The 23,003-nt window shown below is 36.1% G+C and overlaps 1 protein-coding gene across 3 annotated transcripts in view; it reads left to right on the top strand.

Annotated features, from left to right (window-relative positions):
• Positions 1 to 23,003, top strand: part of ATRNL1 (attractin like 1) — a 778,070-nt gene that overhangs the window by 177,237 nt on the left and 577,830 nt on the right. For all 3 annotated transcript variants that reach the window (XR_007145488.1, XR_007145489.1, XM_047826276.1), the window contains exon 18: positions 11,575 to 11,793. Coding sequence is in view for 1 of the 3 variants with exons in the window: in XM_047826276.1 (XP_047682232.1) it covers positions 11,575 to 11,793 (219 nt within the window). In the remaining 2 variants the exon portion in view is untranslated. The remainder of the gene's footprint in view (positions 1 to 11,574; positions 11,794 to 23,003) is intronic.

Here is a 23,003-nt window from a genome sequence, read left to right on the forward strand (position 1 = left end):
CGAAAGATGCGAAAAAAGTGTTACAGTTAACTGTTTTCAAACCTATTGGTGGTCTAAACCCCACACTTGAATTATACTGTCATTTTGAAATCTACTAATTATTTTATCGTATATATTTACATTTTGCCTTGTTTGTGGTCTCCCTAACTCTGAGTCTGTGTTGCAGATAGCGTAACACTTCTCGGAAGTGCTTGCTGCTTCAAGGATCACATACTGCTTTGTTGTGCTTCTGTAGTGTCCATTAATCTAGTACAGTTCCCATGGCTTACACGACTGTGATAGTTTTAAAGAATCTATAGCAGTTGTTTTGTAAGTGGCCCAACTTGGATTTGTCTAATTTCTTTTCTCGCGATTAGATTTAAGTTAAGCATTTTTTGGCGAGAATATCAAGCATATCAGGGGTAGTACATCTACTATAAATGAAGGATGCAGTCTTGGCATCACATGGAAAGTCATGTCAGCAGGGCAGTGCTGGACTTGTTGTGGGTTTACTTCAGGAGAAGATCTTGCCTCTTGCTGGTCTCATGTTTTGTAAGGACTGTAGGGGGAGGATGCACTTGACTGAATGTATGATATGGGTACTGTGTGGTTATGAGCGGCCTTTCTTGCAAAGACAAATTTCATCAGGATGCTGCTGCCAAGGGGATTGCACAACATTACTGATAGCACTTGGTGTCCTTCTAGGCATCTGAGGTCACATGCAACTTTTGTTTTTTTGTTTGTTTTTTGTTTTTTTTTGTTTTTTTTTTTGGCTTGGGAAGATGTAGAAGCTACTGGTCTCAGCTCTTTGCTAGCAAAAAATATGGTTTATCTTTCCACAGTCTACCTCTGAAACTGGAGCTCATCAAAAAATGCCTTTCCAACAGGGACATGAATTAATTAGTCTGTTCAGATTTGTAATAAGAAGATAGGAAGGATTATTTTTGCTTCCATTGCTTCCACCTGCTTTTCAATGTTGAATCCATTCATTCATGCCCTACTAATTGGGGTCTGTACCTCCTGTGACTGATCCAGACTTTATAATTTTTTTCGAGAATAATATGCTCTGCAGGTGCCCATGAGTCCCCATTCCACAACCACAGTTAGTTGCAGAATCACCTTAAAAAAGTTGGAGTTCAAGTGTATATTCATCCGGAAATCCTTTATTTAAAAAAATCAATGAATGTAAGAGCTGGTTCTTTGAAAGAATTAACCAAATTGATAAACCCCTAGCCAGACTTCTCAAAAAGAAAAGAGAAGGGACCCAAATAGATAAAATCACAAATGAAAGAGGAGAGATCAAAATCAACACCACAGAAATATAAACAGTTATAAGCAAATATTACGAAAAATTACATGCCAACAAACTGGGCAATTTGGAAGAAATGGATAAATTCCTAGAAACACACAGTACTATACTGAAACAGGAAAAATAGAAAACTGGAACAGACCCATAACCAGCAAAGAAATTGCATCAGTAATCAAAAATCTCCCAATAAACAAGGGTCATGGACCAGATGGCTTCAGAGGGAAAGTCTAGCAAACATTTAAAGGGGAGTTAATACCTATTCTTCTCAAACTGTTCCAAAACATAGAAATAGAAGGAAGACTTCCAAACTCATTCTACGAAGCCAACATTACCTTGATTCCAAACCAGACAAAGATCTCACTACAAAGAATTAAAGGCCAATATCCCTGATGAATATTGATGCAAAATTCTCAACAAGCTATTAGCAAATCAAATTCAACAGTACCTTAAAAGAATTATTCACCATGATCAAGTGAAATTCATTCTTAGGCTGCACAGGTGGTTCAATATTCACAAATAAATCAACATGACACATCACATTAATAAAAGAAAGGATAAGAACCATATGATCCTCTCAATAGATGCAGAAAAAGCCTTTGGTAACGTACAGCATCTAATTTTGATAAAAATCCTCAACAAAGTAGGGAGAGGTAGAATATACCTCAACATCATAAAGGCTATATATGAATTATAATATTCTCAGTGGGGAAAAACTGAGAGCCTTTCCCTATGGTCAGGAACAAGACAAGGATGTCCACTCTCACCGTTACTATTTAACATAGTACTGGAAGTCTTAGCCTTGGAAATTAGACAACAAAAAGAAATAAAGGCATCCAAATTGGCCAAGAAGAAGTCCGACTTTCACTATTTGCAGAGGACATGATGCTATATGTAGAAAACCCAAAAGATTCCACCCAAATATGGCTAAAACTAATACGTGAATCCAGCAGTCACAGGATATAAAATCAAAATGCAAAAATCTGTTGCATTTGTATATACTAATAATGAAGCAGCAGAAAAAGAAGTCAAGGAATCAGTTCCATTTGTAATTGTACCAAAAACAATAAGATACCTAGGAATAAACCTAACTAAGGAGGTAAAAGATCTATACTCTGAAAACTATAGAACACTTATGGAAGAAATTGAGAGGGTACTAAGAAATCTAAAAGCATTCCATGCTCATGGACTAGAAGAACAGACATTATTAAAATGTCTGTACTACCCAAAGCAATCTACACATTTAATCCAATCCCTATCAAAATACCAACGGCATATTCCACAGAGCTAGAGTAAACAGTCTTAAAATATGTATATCACTACAAAAGACCCCAAATAGCCAAAGTAGTCCTGAAAAAAAAAAAAAGAAAACTAGAGGGATCATGAATCTGGATTTCAAGCTGTGTTACAAAGCTGTAGTCATCAAGACAATGTGGTATTGCACAAAAACAGACACATAGGAGGGGCTCCTGGGTGGCTCAGTCGGTTAAGCATCTGACTGCATCTCAGGTCATGATCTTGCATTTTGTGGGTTCAAGCCCTGTGTTGGGCTCTGTGCTGATAGCTCAGTGCCTGGAACCTGTTTCAGATTCTGTCTCTCCCTCTGTCTCTGCCCCTCCCCTGCTCATGCTCTGTCTCTCTCTCTCTCTCAAAAACAAAATAAACATTAAAAAATTAAAAAAAAAGGCACACAGATCAATGGAACAGAATAGAAAACCCAGAGATGGACCCACAATGTTATGGTTAACTAATCTTCAACAAAGCAGGAAAGAATATCCAATGGAAAAAAGATCTTCTCTTCAACAAATTGTGTTGGAAAAACTGGACCACTCTCTTACACCATTCACAAAGATAAATTCAATATGGATGAAAGACTTAAATGTGAGACAGGAAGCCATAAAAATCCTAGATGAGAACACAGGCAGAAACCTCTTTGACCATGGCTGGAGCAACTTCTTACTTAGACATGTCACTGAAGGCAAGGGAAACAAAAGACATGAACTACTGGGACTTCATCAAGATAAGAAGCTTCTGCACAGCAAAGGAAACAATAAAACTAAAAGGCAGCCTACAGAATGGTAGAAGATATTTGCAAATGACATATCTGATAATTTAGGATTAGTACCCCAAATCTATAAAGAACTTCTTAAACTCAACATCCAAAAAACAAATAATCAGTTAAGAAATGGGCAGAAGACATGAAGAGACACTTTTCCAAAGAAGACGGCCAACAGACACATGGCCAACATCCAGATGGTCAACAAACACATGAAAAGATACTTAACATCACTCATCGTTAGAGAAATACAAATCAAAACCACAGTCAGATACCACCTCACACCTGGTAGAATGGCTAAAATTAGCAATACAAAAAACAACAGGTGTTGGCAAGGATGCAGAGAAAGGAGAATTCTCCTGCACTGTAGTTGGGAATGCAAACTGGTATACCTATTCTGGAGAAAAGTATGGAGGTTCCTCAAAAAAACTAAGAATAGGACTTCCCTGTGGTCCAGCAATTGTACTCTTAGGTATTTACCCAAAGGATACAAAAATACAGATTCAAAGGGGGTACATGCAACCCAATGTTTACAGCAGCATTGTCAACAATAGCCAAGTTATGGAGAGATCCCAAATGTCCACTGACTATGAATGGATAAAGAAGTTTGTGTGTGTGTGTGTGTGTGTGTGTGTGTGTGTATACACACACACACACACACACATACACATAATGTATATATATGTGTTATATATATATATATATAATATATATATATACACACACACAGGAATATTACTCAGTAATCAAGAAGAATGAAATCTTGCCATTTGCAATGATGTAGATGGGGCTAGAATGTATTATGCTAAGTGAAATAAGTCAGTCAGAGAAAGACAAATAGCATATGATTTAATTCATATGTGGAATTTAATAAACAAATGAATATATGGGAAGGGGGTGGAGAGAAGAGAGGGAAACAAACCACGAGGGCCTCTTAATTATAGAGAACAAACTATGGGTTGAAGGAGGGAGGTGAGTGGGAGATGGATTAGATGGGTGAGAGGTACCAAGGAGTGCACTTGTGGTGATGAGCACTGGGTGTTGTACGAAAGTGGTGAATCACTGAATTTTACTCCTGAAACCAATACTGCATTGTATGTTAACTAATGTTTAAATTAAAAAAAAAGGAAAAAAAAATCTAAGTTGTCTTCTTTGCTCACAAATCTTTCTTGTATTCCATATTTTCTTTCTCATTTATTTACCTTTTAGAGAACAGTCTTCAGTAATTCTTTCCAAATAAATTTATGGCTAGTAATGTTTTTGAGTTTTTTCATGTCTAAAGTGTATTTTTTATGTTCGTGTGAATGATAAAGTGGCTGGATATGTAGTTCTAAGTAATTCTTTCCTTAGACCTTGTAGCATTTGGTGTTGTGAGTGAGAATTCTCATGTGAATTTGATTTTCATTAATTTTTGGAGCCTCTTTTTAAAGAAATTCTTTGAGAAATATAAGATTTTAAGATTTTTTTTCTCTTTATCCTTGGCATTCCAAATTTTACAACTCATTTCAATTCAGTTTTCCATTAATTGAGTTGGATTTTAAAAATAGATTCCCATTGGCTCTTTGAATCTGATGAGTACTTTCTTTATGTGCTAAAAATGGTTTTTAATCATTAGATTGTTTTTTTCCTATTTACTCTTTAGAAATCTTAGAACAGTTGTTGGAATTTCTAGATAAATCTCAGTATGTCTTAAATTCACTTGTTTTTTCCATCTCTTTGTTTGTTATGATTCAGATTCTTCTTCCTGGTTTTTTCTTTGGGGATTTGTATTTATTTAAAGTAATGCTTTTGAGAACCTTGTAGTTCCACTATAAAAACTGTAACTGCATTTTTTGAGAAGGTAAATAGAACATGATTAACTACTTAAACACAGGTAATGAATTGCACCTTCACCACTGATGAACTTGATTACAATAACTGCTGTTGCTAGGGTTGTCCGCTAGGGGTGTTAGATCAGTTGTCAAGTTCTGCTTTTATATCTTTTGTTTTTGACTCTTTGTTTTCTTGATTTTGATTTGTTGAGAATTTTATTTTCAACTTTTTGTACTTGTTCTTAAGCAGTCTAGCCTGCTGGAATTTTCTTTTCCTTGGGTCTTGTCTTTCACTGTTGGGTCTGTTGTCAGCCTGCCTTCTCTTTGGCCATCCGAAACCCATTTGTGCAGCTGATGTCCAGTAACAGTTATGTTTGTTCCACAGCCCTGTAAATTATATGCCCTTTATTCATGTGGGAAGAAGGGCATTGTACTTTGCTTCAAGGAGACCCTGTATCTTTTGGACGTTGTAGTAATCTACTCCTTGTGAGAAACAAACTCCTTCTCTATTATGTCTTTCTTTTCCCTGGTTTTAACCAGCAGACGTTTAATGAGCAATGAGGAAATGCCAGGAAATAAAATAGAGATTGGCAATACATCCTTGCTCAAAATCTGAGTGCTAAAAGTAGCTGAGTGTTATTGTTTTGCAAATATGTCAGCTTATGGGCAATGTTTTTGTCATATTTTTACATTTAACTTTATATCTTTTTAGTATTATATGTAATGGATTTATATTATTGTTTTTTAGTACATTTGTCTAGTCCTTCACTAAACATTTAACAGTAGTAAAAGCATTCTTATAGTTATAAATAAAACTATATTAGAAATGGTATAAATTTTATGTTGCTTTCAGAAATTTGTTTCATTGGTATTTGAGGTTTCCTAGTAAATGGAACTTGAAGGAAACTGTTCTTTGCTAATGAGAAACAAATATGGGTTTTATAATATTCCCTAGTGTTTTTCAGTTATAATATTGTCATATTATTACTTAAAATTCACAATTTGAAGAAAGAAATATGTCTTCAGACACATTTTGCCTAATGTTTTCTGAGAAAGCTTTGTTAATAACTGCAATTATTAATAATTGATATATTTATCTTACAATATTTGTTATTCTATTTGTGAAAATGAACTTCAAGGAGATTATTTAAAGCAATAATAGAAGATTTAGTTCTTAATATATAAATGTTCAAATAAAATGTAATTAAATTGATACAGTGAAAATGGAATAATAGGAAACATGAGAATATAGTACACATCTGACAAATCTGTATTTCTTATAGTATTTGGCAGGTTTATATACATGTTCAATTTAAACATTTTTTTCATGGAAGTTAGGGAAAATAATCCTTTAAAAATTGATTACAGTTTATTTTTTAGATCAGTTTGAGGTTCACAGAAATTTTGAGAGGAAGCTATAGAGAGCTCCCGTATGTCCTCTGCCCCCACATGTGCTTAATTCCCCCACTGACAACATCCCCCACCAGAGCTGTACATTTGCTACAGGTGATGAGCCTACATTGGCACATCACTGTTGCTCAAAGTCCAGAGTTTACATTAGGCTCCATTCTTGGTGTCCTACATTCTGTGGGATTTGACAGTTGTATAATGGCATGTATCCATCACTATAGTATCATATACAGCAGTTTCACTGCCTAAAAATCTTCTGAGCTCTGCCTAGTCATCCTTCTGTCTACCCTAACACCTGGAAATCACTAATATTTTACTGTCCCCATAGTTTTGCCTTTTCCAGAATGTCATATGGTTGGAATCATACAGTATGTAGCTTCTCAGATTAGTTTCTTTCACTTAGTAATATGTATTTAAATTTCCTTCTTGTCTTTTCATGGCTTGGTAGCTTATTGACTAGTATTCATTGTCTGGTTGTACCACAGTTTGTCTACTCACTACTAAAAGAAATCTTGGTTGCTTTTGGAAAGTTTTGACAATTGTGAACAAAGCTGCAATAAACATCCATGTGCAGGTTTTTATGTGGACATAAATTTTCAGTTCATTTGGGTAAATATCGGAAAAGTGTTATTGCTGAACTGTATGTTAGTTTTGTAAGAAACCATCAAACTGACTTTCAAAGGGGTTGTATTTTGCATTCCCACCAGCAATGGATGTTTCCGTACCTTTGCATTCTACATATTTACCAGCATTTGGTGTTGTCAGTGTTTTGGATTTTGGCCATTCTAATAGGTATGCAGTGGTATCTCATTGTTGTTTTAGTTTGCATTTCTCTTGACATATGTTGTGGAGCATTTTTTCATTCTTGCCTCTGTATCTTTGGTAAGGTGTCTGTTTAGGTCTTTTGTCCATTTTCAACTTGGGTTGTTTATTTTCTTATTATTGAGTTTTAAGAGTTCTTTGTGTATTTTAGATAACAGTCCTTTATTAGATGTGTCTTTTCTAAATATTTTCTTACAGTGTATAGCTTGTACTTTCATTCTCTTGACAATATCTTTGCAAAGAAGAAATTTTAAATTTGAGTTTAAATTTTAATGGAGTCTAGTTTATCAATTTTTTTTCATGGATTGTGCCTTTGGTGTCATAACTAAAATATCACCAAACTCAAGGTCATCTTGATCTTGTATATTATTTCTGGGAGGTTTATAGTTTTGCTTACAATGCTCATCTGTTCTTGCATAATGGATACTTTATCCATTAGAACCTTTAGCATATTAATCATACTTGTTTTAAATTCCTGGCCTGATAATTCCAACATTCCTGCCATTTCTGATCTGATGCTTGTTCTGTCTTCTCACATTTTTGTTTTAATGTTTATTTATTTTTGAGAAAGAGAGCATGAGCAGGGTAGGGGCAGAGAGAGAGGGAGACACAGAATCCAAAGCAGACTCCAGGCTCCGAGCTGTCGGCACAGAATCCTATGTGGGGCTCGAACCCATAGTTGTGAGATCATGACTTGAGTCGAAGTCAGACGTTTAACTGACTAAGTCATGAAGACACCCCTTCACATTGTTTTTTTGTCTTTTGGTATGCTTGTAATTTTTTTCTTGATAGCCAGGTATGATTTATGGGTAGAAGAAACTGCTGTAAATGGATAGGCTTTTAGCATTGCAGTTGTAGAGTATGGAAGGAGCAGAAGTGTTCTATATATGATTAGGTCTTAGTTTTCTTGTGAAATTGTGCCTCATATTGTGGACTTCACCAGTGCATCTCAGTTTTTTCCCCTTTCTCAGGTGGCACATGATGGTCAGAGGGAGCTGTATTTGTGTATCTCTTTTCCCACGTGGAAGGCCAGAGGAGGCTAGAGTTGGATATTTCTCTTTAACAGGTCAGTTAGGCTCTGATAAAAACCTCAGTAGTGGGGCGCCTGGGTGGCGCAGTCGGTTAAGCGTCCGACTTCAGCCAGGTCACGATCTCGGGGTCTGTGAGTTCGAGCCCCGCGTCGGGCTCTGGGCTGATGGCTCAGAGCCTGGAGCCTGTTTCCGACTCTGTGTCTCCCTCTCTCTCTGCCCCTCCCCTGTTCATGCTCTGTCTCTCTCTGTCCCAAAAAAATAAATAAACGTTGAAAAAAAAATAAAAAAAAAATAAAAACAAAAACAAACAAACAAACAAAAACCTCAGTAGTTTAGGCTCTGTTACATAGTTTTTCCTGGCCTTGTTAAGAAGAACAGAAAACTCTGGCATATTTCAAAATATCTTTGCCTGCTGGAAGCAGAAGAAGGTTTTTCTTTGATGTTCACTGGGAGCTCTTGGAGGTAAAACTCACAGAAGTGTGTGAATGCCCCATGACTGGGTCCTTCTGGGAATTTTAACTCTCAGAGTTGCCCACAGTGAGCTTCCGTAGTTCCTTCCCCTGGCACTGTTCCCGTAGAAGTTTCATATTTGGTATATTACAATTCTCTGTATCCTCCTCTCTGTCTCTTCAATTTTCCGCAGTGATTTTCCCTGTGACCTCCTCTGACAGATCTAAGACGAGTTGTTGACTTTTCATTTTGTGCTGCTTTTTACTTTTTGTTTGGATGGAGTGGTAACTTCTGAATCCATGACATGCAGGATCAGAAACCAGAAGTCTCCAGTAATCATCTGATGGCATAATTTCTTACAGATTGATTTTTAAAATTCTTACACATTGCAAAAACCATATTGAATGTTTTACAACTTAATTTTTCAAAAAGCCCAAAATAAATAAAATAAAAATGATTGCTCTAATTACTTGTAGTTTATACACAGTCTCGCTACTATTCATAACTTAGAAAAATAGCATAGCCTACAAAATCTTTCCTGTATTATTGTCTAAAAAACATTAGTTTTTGTCAGTATTTGAATCATTATTAAATACTAGAGATGGATTTTCCTGTTAATCTTTAGCAATGCCTGTTGCTTTGTTGTACTCTTGAGTAAAAGGAAAACCGACATTACCTTATGCACTAGTTTCATATGTAAAATAAAATCTAAGAGAATAAAATGTTGCTCTGAGCATGACATCTTGTAACCTGTTATTAAAGCCTAAAATCAAATAAATAAACGGAATTAGAAGATTACTAGTTTGTCAATCAGCCAGTACAAGAAACTGAGCCTTCTTTCATCTAAGATTTCTCCAGCTGTTTGGAAAGCATTAACAGGAATGTTGTATTTGAGAATAGTTTAGATTTACTTTGTATGTAATGCTTCTTCAAGCCATTTTGTTGGTTATATATCCTTAAAAAGAAAGTCCTAAAATAAAATTTACTTTCCATAGACCATAAATATAAAACTAGATTTATTCTGGGTGAAACCTAGTAGAGATCTACTTCAAATCATCACATGATAGTAAATAATTGGAATGTCAAGATAACATACCCAATTTTATATTTTTCATTATTTCCTATTGGTTTTGTAGCAACTTTATATAAGACACTTAGAAACCAGAAGACAATTAGAATAACCCAGTCAACAATACTGTGGGGTAGCTACAATCATATATATAAGAGAAATATTTCAACGCATGAAAACTAAAGGGGTATGGTACTATATGAAATGTTCAGTTATCTAAGGATCTTTAAGTGATGTACCATTTAGCATTGTGTGTTGCCGAAAAAAATGTAAATTTTAAAAGGAAGCATGTTCATGCTAATGGATTATTTGTTTACAAAAATAACATTATCCAGTTGTAGTCAATGGTTCAGTGTTCTTCCTTTTTAAATTATTATTAAAGAAATAGAGGACACAGTACTTATTTTCCAATCTGAAATGCTCAGCATGCCAAAAATTCTTAATAACAAATCATATTATAATTGATGAATTCTTTAACCAATATTCTATTATCCCTACGCAGTTCACTGTATTGAGTTCCTGATGTTCACTGAGAAGCTTGTGCCTTTCTTGTTTGCAGCAATCTGAGGAACATTTTTCGTTTCCAGTAATAACAAAACACTGAGTGGAAATTAAGTTATTACCACCTTAACAATGGAATTTGGTTTACGAGAAATTACCACTTCCCCCCTCTAGTTTTTTTCTAGCATGTGGCTAGAAGAAACATCATTCATGATGTCTTGTACCTCTATCACTGTCGTCTATAGGTAAATAATTCCCAGGACAAAGAATGCCTTTTCTAGCAAAATGTCAATAAAAGTAATGAAAGAAAGTCTCAGCCCAATATAGGATACTCTGTGAATTAAAATTTTAAAACATCACATAGTAGCTATGGTATATATAATGGCAAACTATAATATGTTCATCCTTGGAAAAGATATCACAATATTCATAACATTGCTGAATATTATAGATTATTCATAATTTAAACAAAAAGTTTGAGCTTCAGCTCAACCTTTGAATCTTGGAGGGATATTCTGCAGCCCTGAAAATCAGTAAAGCCTTTGCTTGTTGCCTGGCTGAGGTAGGGATCTGGTGGCCATGTTCCCATCCAGTTTGACTCTTTAGGTGAGATTGATTAGGTAAATGCTAGTATCTTGGACCCTTGGGAAGAACATCGTCAGTGAAAGGCAGTACAAATAGGGCTCAGCTATCTCAGGGAATGGGCAGGCAGCCTTTGCACTGGACAGTCATAGGCAGATGCAGAGTTTTTCCTTGAAGGCCTTTACTAGGCACAACAAGAACAGCTAACATGGCTCTACATCACAAACAATGGCAAATGTGGTCTGTAGGCCCCTGGATCCGCTTTGAGGCAAAGTTCTCAGGAATCTTGAAGTGCTGACTTCATTTTTCTCCATGTCATGGTTACCACACACCCTTTTTCACCTATTTGTTCATTTATCTCCTCTTTGTTCATGATGTATGTTTTATTTGCTTTAAGTAACTGCTGACTCTTTGGTATTATTACAAAAAGTGTTTACATTAGCTACAGACAACTTTTTATATTCTTTATTTCAGATCATACTTATTTTTCCATTAGCTTATAATTCTATTTGAATATAAAGTCATATAACATATTTGTTAATGTTCCTGTCATGCAGCTCAAAATTGTTCTGGATTGAGAACCTGTGGGCATTGTTTGGAACAGCCTGGATGTGGCTGGTGCAATGATCCTAGTAACACAGGAAGAGGACACTGCATTGAAGGATCTTCGCGAGGACCAATGAAGCTTGTTGGAATGCACAGTAGTGAGATGGTTCTTGATTCCAGTCTTTGTCCTAAAGAAAAGAACTATGAGTGGTCCTTTATCCAGTGTCCAGGTAATAAAAATGTGATCAATAGAATTTCAGTTTGGAAACCAAGAATGATTTTGTCTTTCTTATAATAAATACTTAGAAAAACATAATGGGACTCAAATTTCACCGATAAAAAATATTCTTCCCTATATCCATCGCTGTTGTGTAGATGGCATTCTACACACTATGTTTGGCACAATATATTTGGCTTCATATGAAAACTGGACTTATGCCCGTTTTCTACCTTGTAGTATATAGTCTTTTATTGTTCATAGTTTTACGGTATCTTAGAATTCAGAGGCAACTCAGAAGATCCAGGCAAACTTTGTGCTAAGTGTGAGAATGTTTTAAATAACATTTGTGATGGAATCAGCTGGCCTCATTAGGAATACCATACGATTTTGAAAGTTAATAGTTTTCAGGTTTTTTTCCATAGGAAGTCTCTTATGCTAAATAAAAACAACCTTCTTGAAAGATTACTTATTCAATATATTTTTATTGAGTGCCTACTATGTTCCAAGGGGCATTTTAAGTGCTAGAGACACAATTATTAACAAATTAGACTAAAATTATTCCATTCACAGAGCCTAGTTGAAATTAATAAAATTAATTCTATACACATGCATATATGAGATTAAGTGCTGTTAAATAAATAAAATGCTATTAACTAAAGGAAGGAAGGGGAATAAGGCTTGCAATTTAAGAAGGTGGTGAGAGAAGAGCTCACTGAGAAGTAACAATAAATACTTCATATAGATGAGAGAATGAGTCATAGGGATATCTGGGGAAAGTGTCTTAGAACAGGTGACATCCTAACACAAGGATAAGAGAAATAGTTTATTTGGGAAGTGAACCTAGGAAGCACAGTTGAGGGAAGAGAGAGTTTTAAAGAAGGGAGAAAAACCAATAATACTAATAATACTAATAATACCAATAATTACTAATCCGGATACTATACTCGGAAATTTGGACTCACACCCACTAGGGACCTACGAGGACCATGTAGAATGCTCCTCAGAGTTAACCTGCTGAGGGACTGGAAGGTGGTGCACTTATCTGTGGCTTCTCATCATTCATTGGTTGGGTGATGCCTTTGGAGGTACTGTGCTTCGGAGCTGTGCCAACAGTCTGGTTACTAGCTTGCCCTGGCTAGTGAAAAGTAGAGATATTGCAGAACTTGCTTTAGGTGAGTCACCCACAGTGTGCTGTACTGAAACCAGATGGACTGAGGGAATGTGGTGCAGAGTGCAACAATACCTGCTGCATAAACTTTGAAATATATGAAAAGCAAAAAAGAACAAATATTGGTTTGTAAAACCACATGATTAAATCTTAAATGCTTTTTGCTTAGTGAAAGAAACCAGACCCAGAGGCTACAAGTTGTGTAATTTCATTTATAAAATGATCTGGAACAGGCAGAACTGTGGGGATGGAAAACAGATCAGTTATTTGCCAGAAGTAGTAAAGGTAAGGATTAACCTCAAGGGGGCCTCAAAATGGAGTTTTTGTGTTGTAGAACTGTTCTTTCTGACACTGTGTAGGTTGATAGATGAATCCATGCATTTGTCAAAACCCATGTTTTACACCACAAAGAGTGAACTTTGTGAATGCAAATTAAAAAGAAAAGTCACCTAGAATGTCAGGAGACCCTAGGGTGTAAAGTAAAATTGTGACAAGTAAATTTAACTATATTAGAAAAGCCATAACATCATCAAAAATAGGAAAAAAAAGGGCTGACCTAAGCAACTTTGGAAAACAGTGTTTTGACTTAATACCATAAAGCTAAAGAAAAAAAAAAACTGTACATAAAATTGTAATCTGATTAGTAAATTTGCTTATCATGTGGTATAGGTTAACAATTCTAACAATACTTTATGTGTTTACTAGGTTTGGAAAATAAATTGTATTTTAATGTAAGCCAAGTTTTCCACTGTCAGGAAAAGAAATTAAAAATAAGCAAGGAGTGAAGACTACAAAGAACCCTGTGGTATTGGATTAGGGTCTGAGCTAACAGCATGAATTCATGTTTATTTTAATATATACACAAAGAGGTACATATATACACACACACAAAAAGGTAAATATAGATATATGTGTGTATACATAGTTTAGGGTATACATGTATTTTCTAGTTCTGTTTGTCAAGACGGTCTAGAAGCCATGACATCCCAGAAGCAAAAACACATATAGTGCCTATATCTTGGTTTTTAAATACTGTTTTCCAGTAAGAGACTCTTAAAAACTGAGAACAAACTGAGGGTTGATGGGTGGTGGGAGGGTGGGGAGGGTGGGTGGTGGGTATTGAGGAGGGCACCTGTTGGGATGGGCACTGGGTGTTGTATGGAAACCAATTTGACAGTAAATTTCATATTAAAAAAATTTAAAAAACCCTGAAAATAAATAAATAAATAAATAAATACTGTTTTCCAATGAGAGGAACCAGGGCTCTATGGAGAAATGGTTAATTCTAGGGCCTGGATTGGGAGAATACATGATGATCCTGGAGCATTGTTTGGTGCCCCAAAGTAAGAAAGAGCTTAAAAAAAAAGAAGAGGGGATCATGATCATGCCAAAGAGACACAGTACCAACCTAAAAGAATTATCAGGGGAATGAAGTTTGAACAAAAAGTAATGATTGTATTGGGTTACAACTCAACAGAATAATATCCATGAATCTAAACTGATGTAAATTGATTTAATAAGTAATAAATGGGTGAAAATGAACAAAATTCCTTACAGAAGAATTATAAATAATAAATGTAGAAGGAGTGAGAAAAATTTAAAAAAAATCACTATTAGAAACCCACAGTAATACTAGCTGTACGATAATCCACTTATGTTGAAATTTGGGAGTAAAATGATACGGAGAAACAGGGTATTTGTGTAGCTTTAAAGCTTTGGTAGTCACTTCTCGTTTTTTTTTTTTTTTTTCATAGTGTTTCACGTTTTTATTTAAATTGTAGCTAGCTAACATACAGGGTAATATTTGTTTCAGGAACAGAATTTAATGATTCATCCCCTACACACAAGAACAGTGTTCATTCTAACAAGTGCCCTCTCTAATGCCCATTCAGCCACCTACCAGCCTCCATCAAACCTCAGTTTGTTCTCTATCTTTAAGTGTCTCTTATGGTTTTCCTCCCTCTATGTTTTTATCTTATTTTATTTTTTCTTCCCTTCCCTTTCTATTTTGTTTCTTAAATTCCACATATGAGTGAAATCATGATCTTTGTCTTTCTCTGATTGACTTATTTCACTTAGCATAATACACTCTAGCTCCATCCATGTCATTGCAAATGGCAAGATTTCATTCTTTTTGGTGCCTGAGTAATATTCTATTGTGAGAGTGTGTGTGTGTGTGTGTGTGTGTGTGTGTGTGTGTGTGTGTGTGTATTACATCTTTATCCATTCATCAGTCAGTGGACATTTGGGCTCTTTCCATAGTTAGGCTATTGTTGATAGTGCTGTTATAAATATCTGGGTACATGTGCCCCTTTGAATCAATATTTTTGTTTCCTTTGGATAAATACTTAGTAGTACAGTTGCTGGGTCACAAGGTAGTTCTATTTTTAACTTTTTGAGGAATGTCCATACTATTTTCCAGAGAGGCTGCATCAGTTTGCATTCCCAAAAACAGTGTAAGAGGGTTCCCCTTTCTCCTCATCCTTGCCAACATCTGTTGTTTCTGGCATTGTTAATTTTAGCCATTCTGACAGGGATGAGGTGGTATTTCATTGTGATTTTGATTTGTATTTCTCTGATAACGAGTGATTTGAGCATTTTTGCATGTGTCTATTAGCCATCTGTATGTCTTCTTTGGAAAAGTATCTATTCATGTCCTCTGCCCATTTCTTCACTGGATTATTTGTTTCTTGGGTGTTGAGTTTGTAAGCTCTTTATAGATTTTGGATACTAATCCTTTATCTGATATATCATTTGAAAGTTTCTTTTCCCCTCCCATTGGTTGCCTTTTAGTTTTGTTTATTGTTTCCTTCTCTGTAAAGAACCTTTTTTATCTTGAAATCCCAGTAGTTTGCCTTTGCTTTTGTTTTCCTTGTCTCTGGAAACATGTCTAGTAAGAAGTTGCTATGGCTGTCTAGTACTGTGTTAAATAACGCTGAGAGTTGACATCCCCGTCTTGTTCCTGACCTTAGAGGAAAAGCTCTCAGTTTCTCCTCATTCGGCATATTAGCTATGGGACTTTAATATATGGTCTTTATGATATTGAGGTATGTACCCTCGATCCCTACTTTGTTGAGGATTTTTATCAAAATTGGAAAGTGTACTTTGTCAAATACTTTTCCTGCATTTACTGAAAGGATCATATGGTTCTGATCCTTTCTTTTATTATGGGGTGTATCACATTGGCTGATTTATGAATATTGAACCATCCCTGCAGCACAGGCATAAAATCCTATTTGATTGTGGTGAATAATTATTTTAATGTACTGTTGGATTTGATTTGCTAGTATGTTGTTGAGAATTTTTGCATCCATGTATATCAGGTCTATTGGCCTGTAATTCTCCTTTTTAGTGGGGTCTTTGTCTGGTTTTGGAGTCAAGATAGTGCTGGCCTCGAGAATGAGTTTGGAAGTTTCCTTCCATTGCTATTATTTGGAACAGTTTGTTAAGAATAGGTATTAACTCTTCTTTAAATGTTTGGTAAAATTCGCCGAGGAAGACATCTGGCCCTGGACTTTTGTTTGTTGGGAGATTTTTGATTATTCAGTTTGTTTGCTGATTATTGGTCTGTTCCAGTTTTGGTAGTTTATATGTTGTTTCTAGGAATTTATCCATTTCTTCAAGATTACCCAATTTATTACCATATAATTTTTCATAAATTACCTTATGTGTTTATATTTCTGTGGTTTTGGTTTTGATCTCTCATTCGTGATTTTATCTATTTGGGTTCTTTCTCTTTTCTTTTTGATAAGTCTGGCTAGAGGTTTGCCAATTTCATTAATTCTTTCAAAGAACCAACTTGTACTTTCATTGATCTGTTTTTTTGTTTTGTTTTTATTTTGTTTCTATCTCATTTATTCAATATCTTTATTATTTTCTGTATCTTTATTGTTTCCCTTCTTCTGCTGGCTTTAGGCTTCATTTGCTGTTCTCTTTATAGCTCCTTTAGGTGTAAAGTTAGGTTGTATAGTTGAGATTTTTCTTTTTGAAGTAGTCCTGTATTGCTATATACTTCCCTCTTATGGCTGCCTTTGCTGCATCCCAAAGGTTTTGAACCATTGTGTTTTCATTTGTTTCCATTTCTTAAAAGATTTCTTCTATAATTTCCTGGTTAACCCATTCGTTCTTTAGTATGATGTTCTTTAACCTCCATTTGTTTGAGGGCTTTCCAATTTTTTTTTTTTTTTTTTTTTTTTTGTGGTTGACTTCAAGTTTCATAGCGTTGTGGTGTAAAAATATGCATGGTATGATCTCAGTCTTTTTGTATTTTTTGAGGCCTGATTTGTGACCCAGTATGTGATCTGTTCTGGACAGGGTCCCATGTGCACTAAAAAAATGCATGTTCTGCTGCTTTAGGATGAGACGTCCTGAATATATCTGTTAAGTCCATCTGGTCCAGGGTGTCATTGAAAGCCATTGTTTCCTTGTTGATTTTCTGCTTAGATAATGTCCATTGCTGTTTGTGTGGTGTTAAAGCCCCCACCTATTATTGTATTATTATCAATGAATTTCTTAATGTTTTTCATTAATTTATATATTTGGGTGCTATCAAGCTGGGGGCATATATATTTACAATTATTAGGTCTTCTTGTTGGATAGATCCTTTATTATTATATAGTGCCCTTTTTCATCTCTTGTTACAGTCTTTGGCTTGAAATCTAGATAGTCATATAAATATGGCTATAATTTCTTAACTACTTCTGTGGAAATTATTATGTTAAACTGGCATTTATGAGAATTCTCTATACTGTCTAGATCATTAAAATTCTTTGCATAATATGATAAGTGTGTAGAAACTCATAAATAATTTGTTGTCCTACCAAAGTGAAATTGACTTAGAGCTAAATAACAGGAGTATAAATAGGAATTTCTATATATTTAGAAATTAAGGAATCTGTTCTAATAACCCACGGGTCCTAGATAACATAATAAAAATTAAAAAAATATTTTGGATTGAGTGATAATTAAAATGATGTAATATATTAAAATTCTGTGCCATGCAGCTGAAGCAGTGCTTACCAAGAAATTGGTAGTTTTAAATGCTTACATCACAAAAGATGAAAGGCTGAACACTGTGATGTAAGTATCCATATCAAAGGTTAGGAAAAGCATAAAATTAAAGTCAAATAAAATAGATGGAGTGAAATTAAAAAATAAAGGCTGGAATGGAATAAATAATAAAGATAAAAGTTGCCCTTTCCTTAAGGTCATCCCTCTGCAGAGTTTCTCCTTAACTTGCTGTGGGTAGCATTTGGACTTTGTCTAGTGTATGGTGAGTTTTAACTAGGTGTGCTTTGGTCTGCTTGTTAAAAGGGCCCTGATCTTATTTCCACCAGAGCTGAAGCATTGTAGCACTGTATGGTCAGTACACTTGGTGCATGTGGGAGAGTTTTGGTCTTGGCCAGGGCCCTGATGCTCTGAGTCTCAGGCACACTTGCCCTTTAGTAAAGAAGCACCTGCAGAGCATGGTGGGGCAGGCTAAGTGTAAGCGGCTCAGCCCTCCACTGAGGGTGCTGTGCAGCTCACTGACATCTGTTCTTGCTGATGGGCAGGGGAGAAGAAAGGCACCAGCCCTCTCTCTCATACCTGGATAGAGGAGTTTGCACCTGCTGCTGTCTGGGAAGCCCTCACAGAAGAGGAAAGAATCTCCCCTCCTGTGCCCCAGGCTTTTGTTAGATCCCTGCCTTCACCCTGTCTGCGTCCCACCTGTTTGCTCGCCTGGCCACACAGTGCACCTGTGTTTTATCTCAGGCACGCCAGCTGAGTTTCAAAACTCCACACTTTAGGGATCCAGCACAGTGCCGACTCGGGCTGATCCTGGGGGAGGGTTTGTCCCAGATGGGAGTTGCACGAATGCACAGGTGCTTGGAGTTTAGAGTAAGGTGCAGCAAAGATCAAGCATCCAGTTTAGCTGCCCTCAGCAAGCATCTCTGCCCCTATGGTAAAGAAGAGAATAGTGCAGTGGGAGCCTGCTGACTCTCTTGTTTCCCCAGAGGTAGTGCCACCTCTCCCAGTTGAACTCCAGTAAGAGGAACTGTGTCTCCCAATGTGGCCCAGGGAATCCTCAGATCATGCTGTCTGCTCCTGGGCCTCTCCCCTCCTTCTCCATGGGAATACTGCTGTGCCTGCGGGGCTCCACACCAGCCATGGTGCAGTCTTCTATAACTTCAGTCTTTGAGCTCTGCTGGTTGTAAAAACTTGCAATAATCATCCCCTCTCATTTTCCCAGTCAGTGCTTTTTGGGAAGTGTTCTTGTGATCCTCTGTGCACTGTGCGTTCTCTCTCTCTCTCTCTCTCTCTCTCTCTCTCTCTCTTTCCCCTTTCTCTGTGATCTGGACTACTTCCCTTCCACAGCACCCATGACTCTTTTCTCCCCAAAATCACATGTCTATACCTCCTACCTTCCACAATGTGACCTCCTCTCTCCCTCTCCTGGCTGTCTGGTTTGTTCTCTCAGTCTTCAGATCGATTTCTTGGGTGTTCAGAGTGATTTAATGTTTATCTAGCTGTGTTTGAGGGACGAAGCAAGCATAGGGTTCTACAACTACTCTGCCATGGCAATCCCCCCAAATAGTCACTTAAACAGGATACAGGACTCAAAAGATTAACCAAAGAGGGAAATGAGATAAATTGTACTATATTAAGAAATTCCATTCATAATAAAACCTTTAGAAATTGAGGAATGGAAGCCTCTGAATTGAAGTTATTTATAAGTCTAATTATCTAATAAAACCTCTTATCTCAAATTGAGATTTATTATAAATCAGTAACAAAAAGAAACAGTACAAACAAAAAATGGGCAAGATAGTTGAACATCACAAAAGAGGATATTTAAAACACCAATAAACAATGGGAAAGGTGTTTAACCTTTTTGGTCTTGAGGGGAATGCAAATGAAAACCACAAAATGATACCACTAATTATCCACCAGAATGTATAAAATAAAAAATATATATAATTTTAATTGTTAGCAATGATATAGAACAAATGGAAATCTTATATACTGCTTTTTGAAAGTCTAAATGGCATAACACTTGGAAAACACTTTGGAAATATCTGTCAAAGCTGAATAAATGCATTCCCAATGAATCAAGGATTCTGTGTGTAGGCCAGTGCCTGGTAAACTATAGTTTACCAAATTTACCAAAGTTTACCAAAGTTTACCAAATACTGCCAAATTTAGCCTGTGGCTTGTTTCTACATAGCCTGTGAACACGAATGATTTCACCTTTATAAAAGGTTGAAAAAGAGAAGAAGACTGAGGAAGAGGAAGTAAGTAAGTAATGAAGGAATGTAGGAAGGGAAGAAACAAAAGAAAGAAGGGATGAATCTCTGCCAGAGTCTATATGTGCCCACACTGTCTAAAATACTATTTGGTCCTTTACAGAAAATGTTTGCTGACCCCTGGTTTAGGCTCAGTAACCCAGTATAAAGCAAATGTTCACTTGCAAGACACTCATAGGAATGTTCACACAGCATAGTTTTAATAGTTCCAACCTGGAACTCATCCAAATGTTCATCAGCAGCTGTATGAATAAAGAAATTGATATTATGCACAATGGAGCATACAGCATGAGAATGATTTACGTGTAACCACATGGGACACCATGGCGGCTCTCACATGTATGGTGTGGAGAGAAAGAAGCCAGACACAAAATAAGACACTCTATCTTAGTTTATGTAACATTCAAAAAGAGGCAAAGTTATTTTATGAGAGATCAGGGAAGTGGTTACTTTTGGGGACAGCAGCGAGTGACTTGAAGGAGGCACTAAGGAATTATTTTATTTCTAGAAAATTTTCTTGGATTATAGTTTTAAATATTCTCCATTTTTTAAGGTTGTTTATGTATTTTGAGAGAGGAAGAGAACACACATGAGCCTGTGAATAGGGGAGGGGCAGAGAGAGAAGAAGGGAGAGAATCCCAAACAGCCTCTGTGCTCAGTTCAGATCCCAACTGTGGGCCTTATCCCAAGACTGTGAGATCATGACCTAAGCTAAAATCAAGAGTTCGCTGCCCATCTGACTGAGCCATGCAGGTGTCCAGTTCTTCATTTCTGACCCTCTTAATTTCTCTCTCAATCACCTTTTCACTTTCTTTGTTGTTGTTTTCCCTTGGGCATCTTATAATTCAGTGCCTACTTCTGAGTTTGTTTGTTTTTATTCTTTTCCTTAGTTGAGTCAACTCTTATTTCATTTCTCCTTCTTTATGCCCATGTCAATTCTTCATTGAATTTCTGATTTAAGGTAGTTTTTGCTACTCTTGAAATAAATGCTGGTTTGACTATATTTATTCTGTTTGGAGAGCTGTCATGGTTTCCTGCTTCCTGGTTATATTTTTCAGGGGAATTTTCAGTAGTTAATGTATGTTGGATCTGGTTTTCTGATTTTTGTTTTGTTTTCTGTGTTTTTAATAATAACTGCATAGATTCATTAATATTTTCTTCATTTTTCTGGCATTGGCATAGTTTATAAGATTTCTAGTTTTATGGAGCTCTCTTCTGTTAGAAAAGCAAAGTTTTGGTGGCCAAGGTAAGAATTGTATGTCCTGAATTTGTGGCTTTTTTTGTCTTGAAAGAAGTTAACTTTTCCACTTTATTTATCCCTTAACCACCTGGTTGCCAAAAGGCACATCTTTTATTTACTACCCTTTTTCTCCCCGAAGTTATACTCAAGACTCCTACTTCAAATTATCCCTGCTTTTTAAGTACTTTTGTTTTTTTAAGATTTTTTTTCTTTTAAGTAATCTCTACACACAATGTGGGGCTTTAACCTATATCCTTTAGATCAAGAGTTGCACATTCTACCAACTGAGCGAGCCTAGTGTCCCTGGGTCCTTTTCTATGTATGGTGCTCATTTACAGTGACACTGTCTTGGTATTTTCATACTTAGGATAGACTTAATCTTTCCAAGGGAGATTTTATATCAACTTTAAACTTGTTTCAAGCTTTTATCTTCTCTCTTCTTTTTTATCTTGGTGAGTACTTTCTCACCACAAAATCTTGCAATTGGATGGGAGCATATGAGATTGCTTCCATGGATTTTTTTTTTTTCTATTGTCAGATTATGATGAAGGTGTAGTTTTTGGATTTTTTTTTCACCGCTTGTACTTTTTTTTTTTCTGAAGGATGTATTAGGAGACATAGACCTAGGCAGCCTTCATTGTTTTCAGTTACCAAAAGTTCTACATTGTTTCTTCATGGTGGATAAAATGGAATTTAATACACAGAATTTTCTAATGATTTTGCAATTTTATAGAAATGCATTTTTTTGGGTGCTATGTTGCCCCTGTACTATGTGACCTTGATGACTTCTTTTGTTCATTCTGGTACTCTTCATATAGATTCTTTAGGATTTTCTTTGTGTTGCTTTTTAATAAACACAGTATTCTTTTTTTCCTTTCCAAATCATGCATATTATTTTTGTTCTTTCCTTATTACACTGTCTAGGCCCTACAGTGCAACATAGGGTTGAATTAGTGAGAGTGGACAGTTGTCTCAATTGCAGTGTACTTAGCCTTTAAGTATAATGTTAGCTATTGACATTTTATAAATGTCTTTACCAGATTGAGAAGCTTCCCTTCTATTCCTAGTTAGTTGAGGTTTTCTTTCTTTCTTTCTTTCTTTCTTTCTTTCTTTCTTTCTTCCTTCCTTCCTTCCTTTCTTTCTTTCTTTCTTTCTTTCTTTCTTTCTTTCTTTCTTTCTTTCAATCATGAACTGATGTGGGGGCGCCTGGGTGGTTCAGTCGGTTGAGCGTCCGACTTCAGTTCAGGTCATGACCTCATGGTCTGTGAGTTCGAGCCCTGCATTGGGCTCTGTGCTGACAGCTCAGAGCCTGGAGCCTGCTTCGGATTCTGTGTGTGTCTCTTTCTCTGCCCCCTTCCCTGCTCATGCTCTGTCTCTCTCTCTCTCCCTCTCTCCCTCTCTCTCAAAAATAAGTAAACATTAAAAAAATTAAAAAAAAAATCATGAAGTGATCTGTAATTCTTCCAAAGGCATGCATCTGTGAGATGATCATATAATTATTTTTTGTTTTAGTTGTTAATATCATTGAT

The sequence above is a fragment of the Prionailurus viverrinus genome, chromosome D2 (genome assembly GCF_022837055.1).
Source record: "Prionailurus viverrinus isolate Anna chromosome D2, UM_Priviv_1.0, whole genome shotgun sequence".
In the NCBI taxonomy this organism is placed as follows: Eukaryota; Metazoa; Chordata; class Mammalia; order Carnivora; family Felidae; genus Prionailurus; species Prionailurus viverrinus.